Source organism: Myotis yumanensis, unplaced genomic scaffold, assembly GCF_028538775.1.
Source record: "Myotis yumanensis isolate MYYU_CA2020_CCGP unplaced genomic scaffold, mMyoYum1.0.hap1 SCAF_2, whole genome shotgun sequence".
Taxonomy (NCBI): Eukaryota; Metazoa; Chordata; class Mammalia; order Chiroptera; family Vespertilionidae; genus Myotis; species Myotis yumanensis.
The window spans coordinates 14,311,184-14,333,789 of record NW_027223753.1 but is presented as its reverse complement, the minus strand read 5'-3'; the positions used below and the strand labels follow the sequence as shown (position 1 = coordinate 14,333,789).

Genomic DNA, 22,606 nt, shown 5'->3' with positions numbered 1-22,606 from the left:
AACAACCTTTCTTGGAGAGGTGACCTTGGTGACAACACATAGCGCCAAGAAGGTAAGCAAACATATTAAGAACAGTATGCCATATACGCCAGGTCCCTTGAAACATATGCTGTGCAGATGTATCTTCCCTGCAGCAAATGTGTCAAGCAGCAAGGATGGACTGGCTTCCGGTAACCAGGAAACAATTTCGATTATTCAGGCAGGACATCACGGTGGCTGAAGTTGGCAGCAGGCAGGGAGAAGGGGTGGACTCCACTCCAGATACATTTTGAAAGCAGAGCTGGTTGGATTTCCTGACAGGTTGGATGTGGGGCACAAGAGAAAAAGTCAGGATGACTCCAAGACTTTTCACCTGAGCACCTATCTGCAAGGATGGAGTTTTCACTAGTTGATAGGGGAGGACTGAGTAAATCAGGCTGTGGCAGGAGATCCAGAGTTCAGGTTTGGATATGCTGGGTTTGAGGGTTATACCAGTCATCCAGGTGGAGAAGTTGCATGAACAGTTAGGTTATTCCAGGCTGGAATTCAGGAAGAAAGTCTGGGCCAGAAATGTAAATTTCAGAGTCAGTGTGTGGCCAGCATTTGAAGCTGGATGAAATCACTACTGAGAGATTGTGGGTAAAGGAATGACTTGTAGTCCAGGAGGGAGGCCAGAGGTCAGAGCAGGAGAAGCATGGCCAAGGGAAGTGACTTGGAGCTGGATTTAAGCAAATGATGAGGGTCCAGTGGCCAGAGTGGATGCTGGGACAACCAGGTGGGACGGTGAGGTTGGCTTCTAGGTCAGTGATGGCGAACCTATGACATGCGTGTCAGAGGTGACACACGAACTCATTTTTTTGGTTGATTTTTCTTTCTTAAATGGCATTTAAATATATAAAATAAATATCAAAAATATAAGTCTTTGTTTTACTATGGTTTCAAATATCAAAAAATTTCTGTATGTGACACGGCACCAGAGTTAAGTTAGCGAAACCGGTTTGGCTCAGTGGATAGAACGTCGGCCTGCGGACTGAAGGGTCCCAGGTTCGATTCCGGTCAAGGGCACGTGCCTGGGTTGCGGGCACATCCCCAGTGGGGGATGTGCAGGAGGCAGCTGATCGATGTTTCTCTCTCATCGATGTTTCTAGCTCTCTATCTCTCTCCCTTCCTCTCTGTAAAAAATCAATAAAATATATTAAAAAAAAAAAAAAAGTTAGGGTTTTTCAAAATGCTGACATGCCGAGCTCAAAAGGTTCGCCATCACTGCTCTAGGTGATTGTGAGTGGGAGACACACAGCTATTTCAGGCCTAAAGTGCAGTAAGACTGCCACTGGAAAGCAAAGAAGCACCACCACAAGGGGTTGTTGAAGGCTTGATGAGGATGAAACAGGCCTGAGCGGTGGACGGGGCTGCTGTCTTGCCCGATTCCAACTGCCAGCTCCAGCTGATGAGTGAAGGCTCTCAGTGCTGCTGGGAGAGGGAGGCTGAGGCTGCATCCTGCCTCGGAGAAGAGAGTGCTGTGGCCCCTTGGCAATGTCTGCCATAGGGAGGCCTGGGAGGCCCCAGGGCCATCCTGACCTTAAACCAGTGGTCCTCGGCGGAGGTTCATTTAGAAATTCATGGGAGCATTTTCGGTTGTCACTGTGACGTGGGAGGGATCTTAGTCAGCTCGGGCGGCTATCACAAATACCATGGACTGCATGGCTTACACAACATTTATTTCTCACATGCTGGAGGCAGGGAAGTTCAAGGTGGCAGCCAATTCAGTCCCTGGTGCAGGCCTTCTTCCTGGCTTGCAGATAGCCACCTTCTTGCTTCTTGCTCTGTCTGCATAGGATCGGGGGAGAGGGGTGCGCTCTTGTCTCTCTTCCTCTTCTTAGAACAGCGGTTCTCAACCTGTGGGTCGCGACCCCTTTGGGGGTCGAACGACCCTTTCACAGGGGTCTCCTAAGACCATCGGAAAACACATATAATTACATATTGTTTTTGCAATTAATCACTATGCTTTAATTATGTTCAGTGAAATTTGTAACAATGAAATTGGGGGTCACCACAACATGAGGAACTGTATTAAAGGATCGCGGCATTAGGAAGGTTGAGAACCACTGTCTTAGAAGGCCTATAATCCCATCATGGGCCCCACCCTCATCTAAACCTGCTTATCTCTCAAAGGCCTCACCTCCAAATACAACCACATTGGTAGTTAGGATTTCAACATATGGATTGGGGGGGGCATGCATATTCTGTCCGTAATGGGAATGGGGAGGGAACACCCCAGCATTTAGTAGGCAGGGGTCAGAGATGCTAAACATCCTGGAATGTGAAGGGCATCCTGCATGGTGAAGGGTTGTCCTGTCCCAAAAGGAAACACTGACCACTCATCCAGTTCTGGGTTTGAGGCTATAAAATGACATTCAACATTAGTGGAGGGATTTATACCTCAGACTCCTCTCCTGACCTTGCCGGTGGCCCTGAAGTCTCCTGGCTCCCTCCTCTCGTGAACTGTTTTCCTGAAGGTCAAACAGAAGGTGTTTATCCTTCCAGCCATTGTGTCATTTCCTGCTGGTTCAGTATTGGGGGCAGGCAACCCCAAGGGCCAGGAGCAAGTCTTGTAAATTCACTTTATCCTCTACCCAGACTGCTTCCTGCACTTTCTCCCTCCCTCTCTCTCCCTCCCTCTCCCTCTCCCTCTCCCTCTCCCTCTCTCTCTCTCCCTCTCCTATACATGCATACATACAAGCATACATCCGGTGTACACATTTGTTGAGCACCTCCTCCACAAGCAACATCCTTCAGGGGTCAAGGGCATGTACACACCCTGGGGACTCCTGGGGACTCTGGCAAAATGGAGAGAGCCTGCCCGTCTATAGGGGGCACCCACTACTCCAGCTGGTTGTTGCTCTATGGACATGCAGACCCACTGTGCCATGTCTTGCAGCTTTTTAAGGGAAACTGGACATCTAGATTTTCATATGAGACTCCCGATTTTAACATTGGCAGCATATTCACCTTTTTCTAAGACACAATAGGGCAGACTAGATGTATGTGTAGCCTTCCAGTTTGTAACCTCCAGGCCAGACAAAGATTTAAACTCGTGATCTCTGCTGTCCTGCAGCTTAGTTACTAGTGTAGAGGCAGACACCAAAATACCTGTTTTTTGAAGATGTAACACACAGTGGGAACACGGGAAGTGTTTCCTTATGACTCTATAAGAAGTCAAAGGAGCCCTGGCCGGTGTGGCTCAGTTGGTTGAGAGTCAACCTGTGCACCGAAGGGTCACTGGTTCAATTCCTAGTAGGGCACGTACCCAGGTTTCAGGTTTAGTTTCTCTCTCCTCTCTCTCTCCCCCCTCCCTCTCACTTCCTCTATCTCTAAAATCAATTTTTAAAAACATATTAAAATATAAGATGTTTTTTAAAAGAAGACTTCATGGAAGAGAGAGTATTTGGGCTGAAAATTGTTATGTGAATGAATAGGATTTTGCCTGGTAGACAGGCTAAGAGAGGCCACCCCAGAGAGAGGGAATGGCGCGTGCAAAGGTGTGGCAGTATGAGTGAGCATGATGCTCTGGGAACGGTAGCTGGAGTACCAGGGAGCAGACCAAGAAGGGCATCACTGTGTCAGGGAAGAAGGCTGCTAGGGCCGGGCCCAGCTGGTTTTCAGGTCCTAGCGGTTCTCAACCTGTGGGTCGCGAACAATGAAAATACATCCTGCATATCAGATATTTACATGACGATTCATAAGAGTAGCAAAATTACAGTTATGCAGTAGCAACGAAAATAATTTTATGGTTGGGGGTCACCACAACATGAGGAACTGTATTAAAGGGTCACAGCATTAGGAAGGTTGAGAACCACAGGTGTTTGGCGGTGCAGTACCTGAAATGCCCTCGAGGTGGCGTGCAAGAGCAGCGAGACAGGTCTCCCGGTGCCTCTGCTCTGACCTGGGGTGGATGGATTTTCTAAGCACTGAATGGTTGGTATCAGACCACAGGCTGGTGCCGACACTGACACATCCGGGAAGCGGAAGGACACTCTGATGAATCCAACCCCCTACCTCCACCCTCTCTGCAATTTGACTCAGTTCCCAGTTCTGTGCATTGAAAGCAAAATGAGCGTGGCTGCCTGAAATGCCAGCCAACCAGCCAGCTCCTCGCCAAGAGGAGGCACGGGGACTGGGAGGCCTTGCCAGGAAGGTGAGGAAAAAACGTCAACAAGCAGCCTGGCCTTGCCCAGGTAAAGGGATTCTGGAAAACTCTGCCTTTTAGAGACACGGTGAGATGTATTGAAAAGCATTTGGGAGGCGGGCAGACCTAGATGTGTAGTGTGACTCTGCCATTTGCTAGTTGGAGGACCGTGGACAAGTCAGTTCATCTGTGAGCCTCAGTCTATTGACCTATAAAATGGGGGTAACTGTGACCCCCCCTTTTCAGGTTATGTGAAAACCAAATGAGGTAGTGAAATGCTTAGCACTGTTCCTACTCCGTGTAAGTGCTCAATAACTACATAATGCTTAGTACTAACACTCATACTTAATGTGGTTACCGATGTCAATTGCCTAATACTTTGTTGCTAGAATTCTCTTAGGTGCTTTAATCCTCTTAACAACTCTATAAGGTGGGTACTATTGTTATCCCCATTTTACATGTGAGGAGACTGAGGCACCGAGAGGAGAAGGTACTCGCCCAAGGTCACATAGCTACAAAGTGGTGTTGTCAGGCCTTGAACCTGGAGTTTGGCTTCGGAGCCTGGGTCCTTAATAAATACACGGCCTCGGTGTATTTACATTCCCTAAATGGCAATGTTATTCTTGTTGCTTGCTATCCTGCCTTCTTCGGAGCACCATCCTCAGGCTCCCCCTTCTGGTTCCCCACTGCTGAGTCCTAGACATCGAGGATGTCGTGATGGGGCACAGGGGTCGATGAGGGGCAACACCAGGAAGAATCTGGAATGCCATCACAGTTGTAGGAGATGGTCCAGGTCATAGTTGTTGACAGACACTGGCTCAGAGAGAGATCCTTCTTGTAGGTCACTGGCCTTCCAAAGAGGACCTGCCCCCCACTCAGCTCATCTCTGCCTAAACCTGTTGAATGCACCTTTCATCTCTCTGTGGCCAGCTCCCTCATCTCATTCTGCATTCATTCATCAACCAAGGTTCACCAAGTACCCACCTAGAGCGCTGTTAAAGGTGCTGGAAGACGGTGGTGAGCCAGCCAATGGGGTTCCTCTACAATGGAACCTGTATTCTGGAGGTGAAAGCAGACAATGTTTATAAACACATAAACAAGTTAATTATAGACTTGGATATGTGCCATGAATGCAAGAAATTAGGTCATGTGCTAGAGAGTTATAGGGCAGAGACAGTCTGCTTGGCTGGGGTGGGCAGGGAAGGAAGCCTCCCTGAGAATGTGATATTTGAGCAGAGGCCTGACTGGTGGGAAAGAACCAGTCATAGGAAAAGCTGGAGGAGGAGCCTCCTAGGAGGAGGGGCCATCTGTGCAAAGGCACTGTGGTGAGAGGACAGCAGTGTTTAGGGAACAGAAAGCAGGAGGGCAGTAGAGGCTTCAGTGAACAGTGAGGGGAGCTCAGCATGAGATCATGTCAGAGGACAGGCAGGGGCCAGATGTGGGGGGACAGGGAAGCCACAATGAGGAGTGTGACTTTATGCTGAAAATAATTGGAAGCCATGAGCCTGGCAGGTGCAGCTCAGTTGGTCGAGCATTGTCCCATGAACCAGGAGGTCGTCAGTTCGATTCCTAGTCAGGGCACATGCCTGGGTTGTGGGCTCAATCCCCAGTAGGGGGTGTGTGGGAAGCAGCTGATCGATGTTTCTCTTTCATTGATGTTTCTATCTCTCTATACTTCTCCCTTCCTCTCTTTCTAAAAAATCAATAGACACATATGAAATATTTTTTAAAATATTGTGGTAAAATATATGTAACAAAATTTTTTAGCATGAGAAAGAAGAGATATTTCATAATTTTAAATGAATTAAGATTTACCAAATATATAAAACAGGTTGTCAATGTGTATTTCAGGTTTTCTGGCTACTGTTATTCATTGAGGTTAATATATATATATATATATATATATATATATATATACTTTAAATATATTTTTATTGATTTCCGAGAGGAAGGAAGAGGGAGAGAGAGCCAGAAACATCAATGATGAGAGAGAATCATTGATTGGCTGCCTCCTGCACGCCCCCCACTGGGGATCGAGCCCGCAACCCGGGCATGTGCCCTCGACCAAAATCGAACCTGGGACCCTTCAGTCCACAAGCCGACGCTCTATCCACCGAGCCAAACCAGCCAGGGCTATATATATTTTTTTAAATATACTTTTATTGATTTCAGAGAGAAAGGGAGAGGGAGATAGAAACATCAATGGTGAGAAAGAATCATTGATTGGCTGCCTCCTGCATGTCCCCAACTAGGGATCGAGCCCACAACCTGGGCATGTGCCCTTAACTGGAATCAAACCTGGGACCCTTCAGTCCACAGGCAGACGCTCTATCCACTGAGCCAAACCGGCTAGGGCTGCTGGCAACTCCTTACTAACAGGAAGACAGGAAGCCATCAGCACAGTTACCACTCATAATTATCAAATGTTTTTTAAAAAGTGTTTCTCGGCCGAAACCGGTTTGGCTCAGTGGATAGAGCGTCGGCCTGCGGACTGAAGGGTCCCAGGTTCGATTCCGGTCAGGGGCATGTACCTGGGTTGTGGGCACATCCCCAGTGGGAGATGTGCAGGAGGCAGCTGATCGATGTTTCTCTCCCATCGATGTTTCTAACTATCTATCTCTCTCCCTTCCTCTCTGTAAAAAATCAATAAAATATATTAAAAAAAAAAAGAAAAAAAAGTGTTTCTCGTTATTAAAGTAGACATATTTCTCGTAGATTTAGAAGACATGTATAAGCAAAAGAAGAAAATGAAAATCTCCTCTCATCCCATCTCAGAGAGATCATTGTTACTAATATGGTGTTCTGGTCTGAATGTTATCTACTCCTCCTTCCTGAAATTCATATGTTGAAGCTCAATGTGACTGAATTTGGAAGTAGGGCCTTTATGGAGGTAATTAAGGTTAAAAGAGGTCATATGGGTGAAGCAGATCCAATAGGAGTAGTGTCCTTATGGGAGGAGATCTGAGAGCTCACTCGCTCTCTCTCCCTGCCATGTAAGGATACAGCGAGAAGGTGGCCATCTACAAGGCAGGAAGGAGAGCCCTCACATGAAACTAAACTGACCAGCACCTTGATCTTGGACTTCCCAGTCCCTGGAACTGTGAGAAATAAATTTCGTTGTTTAAGCCACATAGTTCAGTATTGTATTTTATTATTTATTTATTTATTTATTTATGTGGAGTTTTTTTTAAGCCAAAAACAAAGTGGGATCATTCTTAGGCAGTGTATCATAGGAGTTAAGAGTGGTAGGGTTAGGCCCTGGCTGGTGTGGCTACCTTGGTTGGGCATCGACCCATGCACCCAGAGGTCGCTTGTGCAGTTCTCAATCAGGGCACGTTCAGGCTCGATCCCCAGTAGGGGGCATGCAGGAGGCAGCTCCCTCTCTCTCCCTTGCCCTTCCTCTCTTTCTCTCCAAAATCAATAAAACATGCTTTAAAAAAAAAAAAAAAAAGAGTGTTAGGGTTGGAATCAGACAGGCCTGAGTTCAAATCTCAAGTGATATAACTCTAGGTTTGTTTCCTCCGCTGCAAATGGGGATGCCAACAGTATTTACCTCCTAGGACTACTGTGAGGAGTAAATTAGAAAGTGCTCCTCCAGTGCCTAGCACCGTTCCTGGTACATGGTAAGAGCCGGCGCTCTTAAATGGTGATGCATTCACTAGTCAGTAGACTATAAGCTCCTTGAGGGAGGGAGCTTTTCTGCCTTGTCGGCTTTATCCCTTGTTCTCAGCACAGTACCTGAGAATAGGTGCCTAATTAATATTTATTGAACTATTTATTGAATGAGTGAGTAAATGGTTCAATGAGAGCTGAGAGAGAGGAGCTCTTGCAGTCCCTAATGGATATAGTTTTTGGCATTGTTACACCCTTCTGTAACCAGTAGAGCTCAGTGGGAGGTTAAGAGCCCGGGTACCAGAGTTCAACTGCCCGGGTTTTCATTCTGGTCCTACTGGTTTCCAGATGTGTGACCTGAGTATCATTATTTAAAACGCATCTGTAGCCCAGCCAGTGTGGCTCAGTGGTTGAACATTGACCCATGAACCAAGAGGTCACTGGTTTGATCCCAGGTTTCCAGCTTGATCCCCAGTAGGGGGCGTACAGGAGGCGGCCGATCAATGATTCTCTCTCATTGATGTTTCTATCTCTCCCTCTCCCTTCCTCTCTCTGAAATCAATAAAAACATATTTTATAAACCCACAGAAAACAGTTTGCATGTTAACTTCATACTAGTACTGTAGCTAGTCATGGTTTGAGTTCCGTTGAGTATTAAAAAAAAAAAAAAAGAATAGTATCAACCTCGTGGGGTTATGAGAATTAAATGAGATGATCCATATCAAGTACCTAAAATAGTTCCTACCTCATAGGCTTGTTATGAGATTAAAGGGATCATTGATTGCTCAATAAACGCTTTATTTGCTTCGTATCAGAAAGTCGATTACTGATTGTCATCCTCAGATCAAACAGCAGCAAATCGAAAGCGGAGACCTCCCCCAAAACACCCAGCAGCCCCTCGAGCCCCACCTTTGCCCCCTCCATCTGCCTCCTGGCACCCTGCTACCTCACGGGGGACTCTGTCCGGGACAAGTGTGTGGAGATGCTCTCGGCGGCCTTGAAGGCGGATGGTGAGAAGGCCTGGGCCGGGGATGGGGAGGGAAGGGCTGCCCAGGGGCAGATGAGATGTGGCCTTTCTCAGTGCCATGGGAGGGTTCAGGATGCATTAGTCCTTGGTACAAGCAGGCCTCACTGCCAAGGGCATGCCTGGCTGATGCCTGTGTTCCCCAATCTCTTTTAGATGATCACAAGGACTATGGAGTCAACTGTGACAAGATGGCATCAGAAATTGAAGATCATATCCTTGAGCTTTGCCAAGGCTGTGGGTGCCTGGACCGTCCAGCAGCAGGTCTTCCAAGTACAGGGGACCCAGGACAGTGAGCAGGGAGGGAAAGGACTCCGGACAGCCCCCTGCTCGGCCCCTGAACCGGAGTTCTTGATTCTAGCAAATATTTATTAAGTCTTGCACCTGCCCGCCTCATACCAAGCTGTGTATGAGCAGTACTTCATTCAGTGTTGAGAACAATCTACGAGGTAGGTTTCCTCATCAATCCTGTTTCTCAGGTGAGGGAACTGAGGCTCAGAGAGGTTAAGTCACTTGCCAAAGCTCACACAGCAAATAGTAGTGACATAGTTGAGACTGGAACCCAGAAAGTGTGATGTCAGAACCTGAAGGCTCAGTGTCTGTGCCAGACAGTCTATGTCATAACATGCCTAGTGTGTGACGTCAAGTAGGTGAGTAGACAGAGAAGGACCGCATTTCTCATACTCAGCCCTCCCGCCTCTTCCAACTGCTAAAGATAACAGCTCCCATTTTTTACTCCCCAATATGTTCCAAGCCCTGTGATGGGCAACTGACACTTCCTACCTCTATTAATTTTCACAACAATCTCTGTGAAGCAGGGGCTGTCGTTCCCATTTCTCAGATGAGGAAACAGGCTCAGGAACTACTGATGTCAGAGCTGGACTGAAAACCTTGGTCTTCAGATTCCACATCCTGAGGTCATTCCATAAGGAGGTGACCACCTACCTGTGTGATATGGGCCCATTGCACCAAAAGATTTCCCTCTTGGAGGGGAAAAAATCCCTTGGCGCTGTGCCCCACTGAGTGAATGCTGGGATTTCTTTTACTGGAGACAAAGCTTTGCATGTCCAAGAAGTGTGGAGGGAAGCGGACAGAATCCCCAGGAGAGAGGGCCTCTGGGTGTCACACTGAGGTATGAGTGACCCTTTTGAGTGACCCTCTTGGGCTTTCCCTGGGGAGCCAGCTGGGGTTAGGGAGGGGTGGGGCCAATCTGCAGACAACAAATTTGCCTGCTTCCATCTCCTTCCTGCCTGAGGCCCACACTAATATCCTCCAACACATCTTCTGGGAGTTTCTCTCCACCATCATTTGATTATTGGCCACCCTTGAACTACCCAGCATCTCACCAAATACATACTCATAATTTCTCACTCACTCAGAACACGGAGCATGGGCTTCCTCTTTGTTTTCTCTGGAACAGTCGTCCCTCCAAGCAGGTCCCTTCCCAGTTTGAAACAAAGGTGGGTGATCTAGTACCTCGTTCCGCTGGCCTTTCCTCTGTGTTTTCTTCCTCCTGAATGTCGGTCACTGAAGGAGAGGAGATCAGAGCCACATGGACCGTGTGTCCTCTTCAGAGTGACCCTGGACGAAATAGCAGCTGTGGGGCTCACATGTGCTCCTTTGAGGGGTCAGTGACACCCAGGTCCGCGCTCTGCTCTACCTTGGCCTCCCCTGTGATCTCAGGAAACAGTCGGGAAGGAGCTGGTGGCAGTACTGCCAGCCCTCCTGTCCCCACATGAGCAGATCCACACCTCCAGGCATCCCAAACACAGATTTTTAAACATACGTTGTGGCTTCCAAATGCATTATGGCACAGTCTTTCTTTCTACACTTTTATTGTACAAACAACATTAAAGCAAAAACAGAAATAATACCACCTTCCTTCCCAAGCAAGTCAGCTGTTTCCATTTTTCTACATTCCCCGCAGTCTCTGTCTCGTCTCTGGCTTTACCCAGCAAAGGCCTCATCTTCCTGAGTCTCCTTGGCTTAGGAGACCAGGAACACTCGGCTGTGTTCCCTGAGCCCCTCCAGAGGAGGGAGCGGGAGGCCTGTCTGGGATACAGCATCTGGACAGAGCAGTCACTGTGATCCGTGGCCAGTGGCAACTTCCTGCTGGCCGAGCGGAGAGCATTACCATTAGGAGGGGCTCTGGCATCCAGCCCTGTCTCTGCCGGGAATTTGCCCTGTGACCTTGAGCGAGGGCCTTCATTCTTCCTAAGCCTCAGCTTCCTCATCCATTAATGACCAGCAATTCCCAAAGTCGGTTCCAGGGAATGATGACAGAGAACTGGGGGCACTGGATCAAACAAAGCTCAGCAATTGATTTATTGCAGCATTCTTAGAGCCTGAAACATGTGGCTCCTATCTTGTTTTTCTCTGCCAGCTGGACTCACAACCCTCAGATAATTAGAGGTAACCTTCATCATTATCCTCATAGCAGCCCCTAAATGTTGAGCTCTTGCTATGTCCCAGACACCATGCTAGTGCGTCATGCAGCTTTGATTGCTGAATCCTCATAACAGCCCCGTATTTTATAAATAAGGAAAGTGAGGCACAAAGTGAATCACCTGAGGTCATACAAGAGGCTCAGACAAACCTGGGCTGCCCATTCCCGGAGTCCCGGACACCACAGTGCTTGCTATAACCTTAGAAGCTGTTTCCTGTCCCCGACACATGGCTGACCCCAAATGCCTACTGCAATTCCCTCAAATGCCACAGAAGTGCCCGACCCTGAACAAGTCCAAGGAGAGGAAGAGATGGCCCTGGATCTCCTCAGGCTTCCAGGAGAAGTTCCCCATCCTCCCCTCTATGAGCAGCTGGGCTGGCCCTTAACCATGTCACATATCTACCAGGAGCTCAAGAGCACAGATATGAAGTACCGGAACCGCGTGCGCAGCCGAATCAGCAACCTCAAGGACCCCAGGAACCCTGGCCTGCGGCGGAACGTGCTCAGTGGGGCCATCTCCACCGGCCTCATTGCCAAGATGACAGCAGAGGTAAGGGCCAGGCTGGGGTGGGAGGCCAGGCCCCTCCAGCTTTGTCCAAGTTTGAGAGGCAGTGGCTTGTGACTCCATAAAAGATGAGCCAGGGAGCTCTTACAGTCAGACCATCTCGGACTCCCAGCCTCTCAAGGCTTCTGGACCATCAGGATGGTGGACACGGCTAATACGTATTAGGCACTGTGCTGAGCACTTTAGACACACTGGCCAATTCTATCTTCACCCCCACTAGGGTGGGAGTGTTTATTATCCCCATTTTACAGATGAGGAGGCTGAGGCTCAGAGGAGTTAACAGATTTGCCTATACACACATCTAGAAAATATTCAGGCCAGGAGGCGAGCTGTTGGGTCTCAGAGTTTCAGTCTTCACTGCTTGGTTATCTGCCTCCCTCCTCTGCCTGTAGCCCATTACCGCTCTGGGCCCAAGCCAGAACAGGAGTCTCTGTCTACATGGAGCACAGTCCAAGGTGGGGAGACTGATATACTTACAAGTATGTGTAAAACAGGTGTAAGTGCCATGATAGAGGCATCGTGGGGACTTAGAGGAAGGAAGGATTGCTCCAGCTTAAAAGGGTCAGTAAGGGAAGGAAAAGGGAACAAGCCTGTTTGAGTTTGAATTCTGCCTCTACCACTTAGCTGTGTAATCTTAGGCAAGCCACTTAACCTCTCTGTGCCTCAGTTTTCTCATCTGTAAAATGGAATGATGATAATAATAATAGCTATCTCATAAGCATTAAATGAATTTAGAAGATTAATATATAAAAAGCCCTCCTCAGAATTAGTGTCCGATAGGCCCATTCACCAACCATTTCATGTAACGCTCAGCACAATGCTATGAAAGAGGAAATAGTATCCTGATTTTTAAAAATAGATATTTTTATTGATTTCAGAGAGGAAGGGAGAGAGAAACATCAATGATGAGAGAGAATCATTGATTGGCTGCCTCCTGCACGCTCCCTACTGGGGATCGAGCCCCCAATCTGTGCATGTGCCCTGACTGGGAATCAAACCTGTGACCTCCTGGTTCATAGTTCAATGCTCAACCACTGAGCCACGCTGGCCGGGCTAGTATCCTCATTTTATGGATGAGAAAACTGAGGTCACACACAACTTATAAGTGACAGATGAGGGTGTAAAGATTTCTACACATCCCCAGGTACAAGCGGCTCTTTACTGCCACGGCTAACAGAGGGATTCCCCACAGCCCCTGGAGATGGCACACGAAGCACTAGTCAGGGAAGTGGCCCCGAGAAGGGGAGGGAAAATGCATGACATCTGGAGTCTGGGTGTGTGCCTCAGGGTATCTGGGAATCTGCTGAAACTCTTGGCAAGAGTGGGCCTTTGTGTGTGTGAATATGATGTGTGGTGTGTGTATGTAGTCTATGTGTGTATGGTGTGTGTGGTTAGGGTACATGTGGTATATGTAAGTGGTGTGTGCTTGTTATGTAGTGTGCATGTATGTTTTTCTGAGAAGCTAATAGAGGGAAGCTAACTGACTTCCTCAAATACCCAAAATAAGAAAGATAATACCCCTGGCTTTCAGATAAAATGGGGAACTAGGCCAGTGGACCAGGATTGTCTTTCTGCTTGATTTTAAATATCTGATCTTTTTAGGCAACTAGCAATCTGTGCCCAGGGTTACCACTGCAACTTGGCTTTAGGCACATGCTCCTTCCCTGCAAGGTGTAGCTGTGACCTTTCTGGAAACCCAGCCTTGCGTTTATTCCTCTGTCCCACACCCGTGGCCCTAGGGTCACGCTGCTTCTCCCTGTGTGTGTGTGCTGTGGGATGCTATCGAGAGTCTGTGTTACAGGCCATTCCAGAGCATGTTGGGAAACCGAGCCCATGGGAACCAGGAGCAAGGTTTGGCACAAGTTTGAGCCAAACCCAGCAAGTTCCCAGAAGCTGGAGGTCATAACAGAGTTGAGTGTCCGGATTAGGCCAGAGACAAGCCCCAGAAGTCCCAGCAAAGCAACTGGCCAAGCCAGACACATGGATGAGATCGGGCCCCACCCAAGGGCTGTTCACTAGAACAGGGCAAGAAAATCAGGTGATCAACCCAGGCCCAAAAAGAGGCTGACCAGACCAAGGGGAGCAGGCCAGGAATCTAGCAGGCCCTTGAGAAGGGACTGCCAGGGCCCGCCGCGAGGAACCCCTGCCAACAACTCAGCCAACATGGATGCCAAGGAGATCTTCCTCAGGTCACCTTTTGCTCCAGGCAGGAGGTTTCTGTAAGAAATATAGGGCCATTTTTGCTCCAATAAGAAAAATAACAGCATTGTGTGGGCTGCTTGCAGTGCTGGGCTCAGAGGACAGGCAGGTGCTGTCAGGGAAGGCCTGGGACAGGGGAGGCCCATGTGGATCAATGTCCCTCTCCACGTCCCTGTCTCCCTAACTCCCTTTCTGTGTCTCTTTCCTTGTCCACCTGATTCCCTCATGCCTCCTCTCTTTTCCTCTCCACCCAGACATGTCAAAGAATGGAGTAGAGTCTGAGATACCCATTAGAACTGTTGAGTGGACATACTGTCGGTCCCACAAGGAGGGGGATTTTGTCTGCTCACTGAGTCAGGGCAGAGCTAGGTAAATGGATTTGTGGGTGAGTGGATAGAATATTTTTCTGTTTTTATTCCTTAGGTGGCACACAAGACTGTCTTTCTACAACCTGACCCTCAGCCATGTCTCCCACACTCCTCGCCCTGAGCCCCACTCTATATACCCTTCCCCAAACATGTTATTGATCTTTTTTTTAAGTTTCATTTCCTTAAAAAAATTTATTTTTTTTATTGATTTAAGAGAGGAAGGGGGGGGAGAGAAACATCAATGATGAGAGAGCATCATTGGCTGCCTCCTGCACGCCACACACTGGGGACCGAGCCCACAACCCAGGCATGTGTCCCGACCAGGAATCAAACCTGGACCTCCTGGTTCATAGGTCAAATGTTCAACCATTGAGCCACACTGGCCAGGCTGTCCTCTGAACTTTTGCATGGACTATTCGCTAAGTCTAGAATGTGCCCTGGAAGTTTGTTTATCTTTCAAGATTGGTTAAGGTGTCAGTTTCTTTAATGAGTCTTTCCTACCCCCAAGCAGTTAACCCCACACTAGGGGTGGGGGGCTTTCCCTGCATTTTGTATGCCTTTGTTTTAATACTTCATAGGCTATCTTGCTATCCTGTGTGAATGCTAGGCTACTAGACCAGACTAGCATTACCTGGGGACAGGAACCAAATCTTATCTTGAGGGCTTAGAGGTAGTGGTGTTCTGAAACCAGCTCCAACCAGCTCAGGAGACAGGATTATGTGTAGCTACTCCCAGCTCTGCATTCAGTGACATCCACATTAGTCGCTTGAAATTGGCCTTGATGGAAATATTTACACTATGGAAATTGATAAATACTACAAATCAGCCACCCCTATGGTCAAACCCAGTTTACCAGCACACCAATGCAGTTAGACATTCAATAAATTAGCGTCCCATAGATTTTGAGTGAACAAATGCATTATGCTCTGGGAAATTGCCCCCAAATTAAAATCAGCTGCTTTTTGCTTACCAGTATATGGCCTTGGCTGATGTGCTTTACCCCGTTGTTGGTTAGAACCTATTCCTTGAATTTAACATAGTAGAATTTAAACATTTGTGTGCACCAGAGTAACTTGGGGACACTAGTAGAAATGCATATTCCTGGGCCTGCCCTTCGAGTTTTGGGTTCCTAGGAATCTGCATTTTGACAAGAAGCCCAAGTGGTTATAGCGCAGTGGTCAGCATTAGATTTAGTGGTTACTAAAATATAGGACCTTTGTGCCAGCTCTGCTCTCCATGGTTTAAGGAGTCAGGTTAGAAAGCAACAGTGGAAATGTTGAGCCACTCCCAGATCCCTCACTCATTTTAGCATCAGCCTCTGCCCTCCTCCTTCCCCCACACCAGCCTTCCCTAGGACTCTCTCTGGTTTGAGTGACCCCCTCTCTGTTCTCGTCTGGCAGAGGTTTAAGGGCAGTCAAATGGCCAGGGAGAAGGATAAAGAAAGGAAGGACCTAGACCAGTGGTCGGCAAACTGCGGCTCGAGAGCCACATGCGCTCTTTGGCCCCTTGAGTGTGGCCACGAAGTTTCAATCGCACTGTACGTGCGCGCCCGCACGTGGTATTTTGTGGAAGAGCCACACTCAAGGGGCCGCAGTTTGCCGACCACTGACCTAGACAATGTGGACACTGAGTGTCTGCAGTGAGATGACACAAGACAGGAGAGTCTGGTCTGTAGGAACCTAACGATGTTCTGATGCACTCAAGGTCAGCAGTTGGTGGTGTGAGCCCAGGTGCTTCAGGTCCCGCGTGGGTGGGGACAGCAACAGCAAGTCATGGTGAGACCAGGTCCCCACAGGCAGAATGGGCTGGGCAGTGATCACAGCTCGGGCAGGCCTGGGTCATGTCCAGACTAGACAGATAAGGAGCACATCATAGATCAGGTGGTCCCTGGTCAAATCAGCTCAAGCAGGAAGGTTCAGGCAGGTGCCCAAGGTCCAGGCAGGCAGGGTGAGCACCAGGTCTGAGGAAATGTACCCGAGTGTTGATCCGGGGGCAGAAGCAGTTTGCCTTCTGCTCTCCTGCACACGCCCTTCTGCACTTGCCCACCAGAGCCCCCCAGGTTTGCCCCTCCACCCAATGGAGATGGCCTTTTCCCTGCGGAGGCAGGGCCAGGAGTCCAGGCCTCCCTCCAGCTCCTGGTACTCAATCCAGCAGGTTCCCCTCCTCTGTTCAGGCTCCCTAGACACCAGGTATGGGGCAGGGCCCCTGGGACTCCCGGCCCTGAAGGACAAACTCGTTTCTCTCCAGGAAATGGCCAGTGATGAGCTGCGGGAATTGAGGAACGCCATGACCCAGGAGGCTATCCGTGAGCACCAGATGGCCAAAACGGGCGGCACCACCACTGGCCTCTTCCAGTGCAAGAAATGCAAGAAGAAGAATTGTACCTATAACCAGGTAAGGTGAGGAGGGGGAGGAAGCCACAGGGGCACAGAGATGGAGAACCAGAGAGAGCTCAGGGAAGAGCCAGAGGGGGGAAGAGTTAAAACTCCAGGCTGCAGAGAAAAAGGACAAGTCTTAGTACACCAATATGTACCCATAGCTTCTGTTTTGTTTTTGTTAATCCTCACCCACGGATATTTCTTCCATTGCTTTTTCAGAGATAGTGGAAAGGAGGGAGGGAGGGAGGGAGGGAGAGAGATGAGAGAGAGAGAGAGAGAGAGAGAGAGAAACATCGATGTGAAAGAGACACATTGATTGGTTGCCTCCCACATGAGGGATTGAGCCTGCAACCCAGGTACGTGCCCTTGTCCAGGAATCGAACCCACGACTCTCCGGTGCGCAGGTCAACACTCTAACCACTGAGCAACATCAGCTAAGGTCCTGTGACTTCTAGAAAATGACATTCTGCTTATACAACCACCCAGATTTGTGTCTGTGAGGCGCGGCCAGCATGTTCTGGCTGTACCTGCAGCAAGACTAGGAGGAACCAGGCTCACAGGGCACAGAACTGTAGAGTCACAGATGGCTGGGAGGGAACGTGGCAATATAAAACTCAGCTCTCTCTCACTTTGCACACAGGGAAACTGAGGCCCAGACAGGGAGCAAGCTGTGCAGCTTTGTCCAAGATGGCAAAGATGGTCAGTGACAGAGACAGGAATAAGTCTAGATCTAGACCTTTCTGCCTGCATCACAGCCAACTTTGTGTGCAAACCCTAAGGGTTTTAGCCCCGAGTCCTGAGGATGAAGACCATTGCCCCTGTTTGGGGAGCCACGTAAGGCATGGAGGGCCCTTCTCTGGGAGACTTTAAACCAGAGAACCACCTGCTGTTTCTGGGTGGCACATATGCCCTTAGGGCACCAGTGTTCTTGGATTCTAATTGATACCCAGTCATTCTGGAACTCTATTCACTCCTCCATCTGCTCAGCAAGCAGGTGTATCAGGAGCACCTTGCCTATGGGGATCTGTGGCTACAGCAGAAGTACAGTCAGCCTCGCCATTCCGGAATCGCCCCTCAGAGAACCCAGATTCAGGAATTCCGAGATGTTTGTGCAAGCTCCTGCTCTCCTCCGAGCACTTCTCGTGTGGAGGGTGTGCGTCCTGCGCCTGCCCCCCCCCCCCCCGCCCCCAGAAGTAGACTGCCCATCAGCAACGTTTCTCTGCACAGAGGAGCCCCAGTTGTCTCCTTCCTCCAGGTGCCATTGCTCTCCAGGGATGAGGCGGTGCTAAGCTGCATCCTCCTGGTCACTGCCGGGCTCCCTCATTAGCCCAGGGACTACCTCCCACCTCGTGGACTCCCAGCTGACATCATTCATAGCTGAGTGTCAGCAAAGTAACCACGTGCTATATGTCATGGCCATTTATAGAAAATCAGAACAACAGCCCTAACTGGTTTGGCTCAGTGGATAGAGCATTGACCTGCGGACTGAAGGGTCCCAGGTTCGATTCCAGTCAAGGCCAAGTACCTTGGTTGCAGGCACATCCCCAGTAGGGGGTGTGCAGGAGGAGGCAGCTGATTGATGTTTCTGTCTCATTGATGTTTCTAACTCTATCCCTCTCCCTTCCTCTCTGTAAAAAAAAAACAATAAAATATATTCAAAATGAAAAAGAGAAAATCAGAACAGCAATCTTTAAATCTGGAAATGCCAGGGATTTGCTGTGGGAAACCTGCACCTGATGGTTTGGTTAAGGGGGTAAGAAATTTAAAAAAAAAAAACCATTACATTAAATAGTCCCATGATCTTCAAATCTCTTTTCCTCTCTGGCCTCAGTCCTACCACCTATAAAATAAGGAAAGAACTAAGTAATCCCTAGGGGTGCTTCCAGCTCACCTCATCGGGCATGTTCAGAGGTGAGTCAGGGAATACTTCCTGTAGGAGATGAGTCTTGAGGCAAGAGAAGAGACATCAGTTCAGAAGGATCAACAAGAGTGAAAGTGCAAACATCAGGTTGAGCCAGTGAGATACTGAAAGTGAGCTGATGGACCTGCAAGAGAAGAAAATATACATGAGAGAGTTCTCAGTGAGAAGGGATGGCCAAAGTGGGGTGGGGACAACAGTGCTAAGCTCTGGGACTTGGACCCACTTCTGCAGACAGTGGGAGCTAAGGCAGGTCCTAGAGCAGGGCAGTGACTTCATGAGTGGGCCTCTCTCTGTCTCAGGTGCAGACACGCAGTGCTGATGAACCCATGACTACCTTTGTCTTATGCAATGAGTGCGGCAATCGCTGGAAGGTCTGTATCTTTCTCCCTCCCCCCTCCCCCCATCATCCACAGACCCTGCCCCATATCAGGAGTAATAAACCCACAGCCAAGAAGGGGCCTTGTGCATAGGGGCTTACCGGCCTATGCAGAGTGGATCTGCAGAGCTGGAGATCGTGGTGGGTTGTTATTGGTGAGGCAGGAAGAGAGTGCACAGGCATGTGTGCGTTTTGGAAGGTACCCGGCTGGGATGGGAGCAGCAGCCACATTTCATCAGAGGATGGGCAAGTCCCTCATCTGAGCACAGAGGGAGTCAGTTGCTCCACCCCCCACCACCCAGTTCCACAGAGGAAAACAATAGCACTCTCCACTTGGACCACACTTCTTTACAAAGTGCTTTCACAGATGTTATTTCCTTTGAACCTGGTCACGCCAGGAGTGAGGAAGGCTGAGGTCTGTCGGAGGGGCCTCTCCCGCAGTGCTCCCAGGTCATCCTCCCTTCCCAAGGCAGCTCTGGAAAAGCTACGTTACCCAAGGCTGTCACCTGGGCTGCCCAAGCTCCTACGAAGCCAGAGGTTTTGTTTTCAGACATGAGAGCCAAGCAAAGACTCCTCCATGGTGCTCCCCTCTGCCATGTCTTCTTCCGAAAGAACTCAGTGTGGTCATGTGATTAATGTCGGCCTCCAGAACCACCTGACTCGCACGTGCACTGTGTGATGTCTGGGCCACCAGGCAGGCTGTGGGTTCTCCGTAAGTTCTAAGGTCCTTAGCAAGGAGCCCCAGACCGAGCATGGGACTGGGCGTCAGGAGCCCTGCTTTCCTGTCTCTCCACTCTGCCCTGCTCGCTGTGTGACCCTGAGCATCTTACTCTCTCCCTGGGCAAAAGGATAGTCATGCTTTTCTCCAATGATTGATGCGAAGGAGAGTACATATGCATGCACGCTTTGCAAACAGCTAGGAGAAATGTTCCTTTATACTACTACTTTCACTTTTGAACGAGGAAACTGAGCTACCGAAATGTTTCACAAGCATAAGGTCACACGGTTTGGAGCAAATTCCTGAACGATTGTGTTTCTATAACTTTCCTGAAGGCCTCCGTAGCCCCGGGGCCTCATTAGATCTGCCATATTTTTTAATGGGAAAGTCAGACCATTGTGTATTTTTCCTTCGTTCATCTATTGAGCACCTAGGGGTAGGGCCAGTACAATGGCCTAGTGGTTTAGAGCAGAGGTCCTCAAACTTTTTAAACAGGGGGCCAGTTCACTGTCCCTCAGACATTCCACACATGCGCACTGCGGGCCCGGGACGAGTCGGCTGCTAAGCAGGACAGGCAGCGGCGGCAAAAACACCCGGCGGGCCGGGTAAATGTTTTCGGCGGGCCGCGTGTGGTCCGCGGGCCGTAGTTTGAGGACGCCTGGTTTAGAGTATGGGCCATGGCATCGGGTTCAAATCCTCGTCTTATCACTTTATTACAAAGTGACTGAGCTAAGTGACCTGAACTCTCTAGGCCTGGATTCCCTCCTCTATAAAATGGGTATGTTAACATCTAGCCCACAGAGCTGTTGTGGGGATTAAGGAAGGTAATAACAGGGCCTCTGGTGGCTCAACTTGCCCCTTTTGCCAGGCCCTCCTGTGCAGTGAACAACCCGTACAACCACACAAAAAAGCCCTGGGCACGTGTGTTCCTGGTACCTAGAAACCACCATTCTTGCTATCCCGAGTTTGGATCTCACTAGCATTATGGGAGCTTAGGCAAATGACTTAATAACCCCGCTGAGTTGCTTCTTTACCCGTGAAAATGGGAGTGATGTAGTGCCTACCTCCTAGGGTGACTGTGAGGATGAAATGCGTGAATAACTGTTAACACTGCCTATCCCAGAATTACTAGTCGTGAGTGCCCAGTACATGACAGCTCTTGTCATTGTTACTGCTGAGGAGCAGACGTTCTGCCTGCTGCAAACCCAGCTCCTCCTCCTCTACCCATTAGTCAGAGAGGCTGGGCCCACTAGAGGTGGCAGCGACATGGCTTCTGACCACATTTTCACGGCCAGGTGGAAGGCCTAGAGTCTAATCAAGCGATTGGTGATCATCACAGTGATATTTTGACGATGAGTTGAGAGCACACCACATGTCTGGCATCACATTTCCATTCATTTATTACCCAATATCCTTCTTACATTGGCCGGCATTATGATCCCATTTTACAGATGAGTGATTTGTTCATAGTCACACAGCTAACGATGCCAGAGCTGGGATTTGGACTCTGGTCTGTGTGGCTCCAGACCCTGCCTTCTTTTTCATGTCCCCTCCCCCTTCCCCTGCCTCCTTGGGGGGGGGGGGGGGGGCGGGGGCGCAGGAAAAGCTCTAAAATTCTGTTGCCTTTTTGGTTTTGTAGTTCTGCTGATAGAACTGCCAGCCAGGATTTCAGTGAACAAGTTGAGGAAGAACAAAGAGAAAGCACTAAGCCATCGTAACTGGAGAAAAAAAAATAAAATGTAAAATGAAGAAAAACGCTGAACTCTGAATGGGGTACTAGGGATCAGAGGGAGACGCCTTTCACAAATTAATCCCCGGTTATGAATACTGATTGGCTAATAGAGGGAACCCAATTGGGATACCATGCGAAGAGTCTGTGTTCACAAACCTCTTGTAGAAATCAGAGACTCAGGTGTCAAATCTTTGACGCACTGGCAGACCTTTGCTTTGCGTCCCTTCCCTCACATCCCAACTTCCCAGCCTTTGCTGAATTGAAAAATAAAATAACAGACGGATGCAAGTCTTACCCCACCCCACCCCAGAGTCACACACACACACGAGAACACTCGGCACACGATTTGGCTCAGGCAGCTATGACTCCACACCATGGGGGAGGTCTCTTCCCTGCTCTGCATCTTTTCCCAAACTCTGCTATTCCCTGTTCATAGCTGGCTTTGGGGGCCTTTGAACCAGGGAACAGATCATCTTGAACTGAGTCTTTCTGCCTGAAGAGTACAGTGCTCACCCCCCTCCCCCACCCCCGCCCCAGTTCCATGGCCCCTGGAAGGTGCGGAGCCTCGGAAGCTGCGTAGGCCCTGGCAACGCGTTCCTCACAGCTCCATCTGTGGCCCTCGCTTCGGAGGAAGTCTGCAGGGAGGGTCCTTATCATGCTTCTCCCTCGATGACATCGGCTTGCTTTTTACATCGATGGGAACCTTAGGCAAAGCTGGAATCTTCTGGAAAAGCCTGGGGAGCAGGTCAGGTAGGCCTGTCCTGAGTCTAAGTCTCTGTCCCTGGCCTTGCAGCAGCCCCAGCCTGAGACTCCAGGGCTCTGTGTTTCCTAAAATGACTGACATGCAGGAGCCTGTGAACGCTTGGGCAAGTCACTTCCCCCCTCGGGGCTGTTTTCTTACCTGTGAAAACAGGAGTTGGTACCAGCGCCGACCTCAGGGGGTGACTGAGAGAGGCCGCTGGGTCTCCATCTGCCTTGGTACAGCCTTAGGGCAGCTGTTCTGAGTAACTTCAGCCCAAGTTCTTTATATGCCCTGGGCATCAGCTACTCTGAACTGGTTATCACCTTCCTCCTTCCACCCGCCAAGTGCCTCCTCCTAGAT

The 22,606-nt window shown here is 49.3% G+C and overlaps 1 protein-coding gene across 2 annotated transcripts in view; it reads left to right on the top strand.

The window, feature by feature from the left end:
- TCEA3 (transcription elongation factor A3) overlaps positions 1-21,774 on the top strand; it is a 42,346-nt gene extending 20,572 nt beyond the window's left edge. Inside the window, exons 5-10 of one of the 2 annotated variants that reach the window (XM_070404337.1) lie at positions 8,621-8,787; positions 8,958-9,019; positions 11,648-11,797; positions 16,627-16,773; positions 18,978-19,049; positions 21,412-21,774. In XM_070404337.1, the coding sequence (XP_070260438.1) occupies positions 8,621-8,787; positions 8,958-9,019; positions 11,648-11,797; positions 16,627-16,773; positions 18,978-19,049; positions 21,412-21,420 (607 nt within the window). In that variant the 3' untranslated portion in view covers positions 21,421-21,774. The remainder of the gene's footprint in view (positions 1-8,620; positions 8,788-8,957; positions 9,020-11,647; positions 11,798-16,626; positions 16,774-18,977; positions 19,050-21,411) is intronic. The other variant, XM_070404336.1, reaches the window with a different exon arrangement.
- The last annotated feature ends 832 nt before the right edge of the window (positions 21,775-22,606 follow it).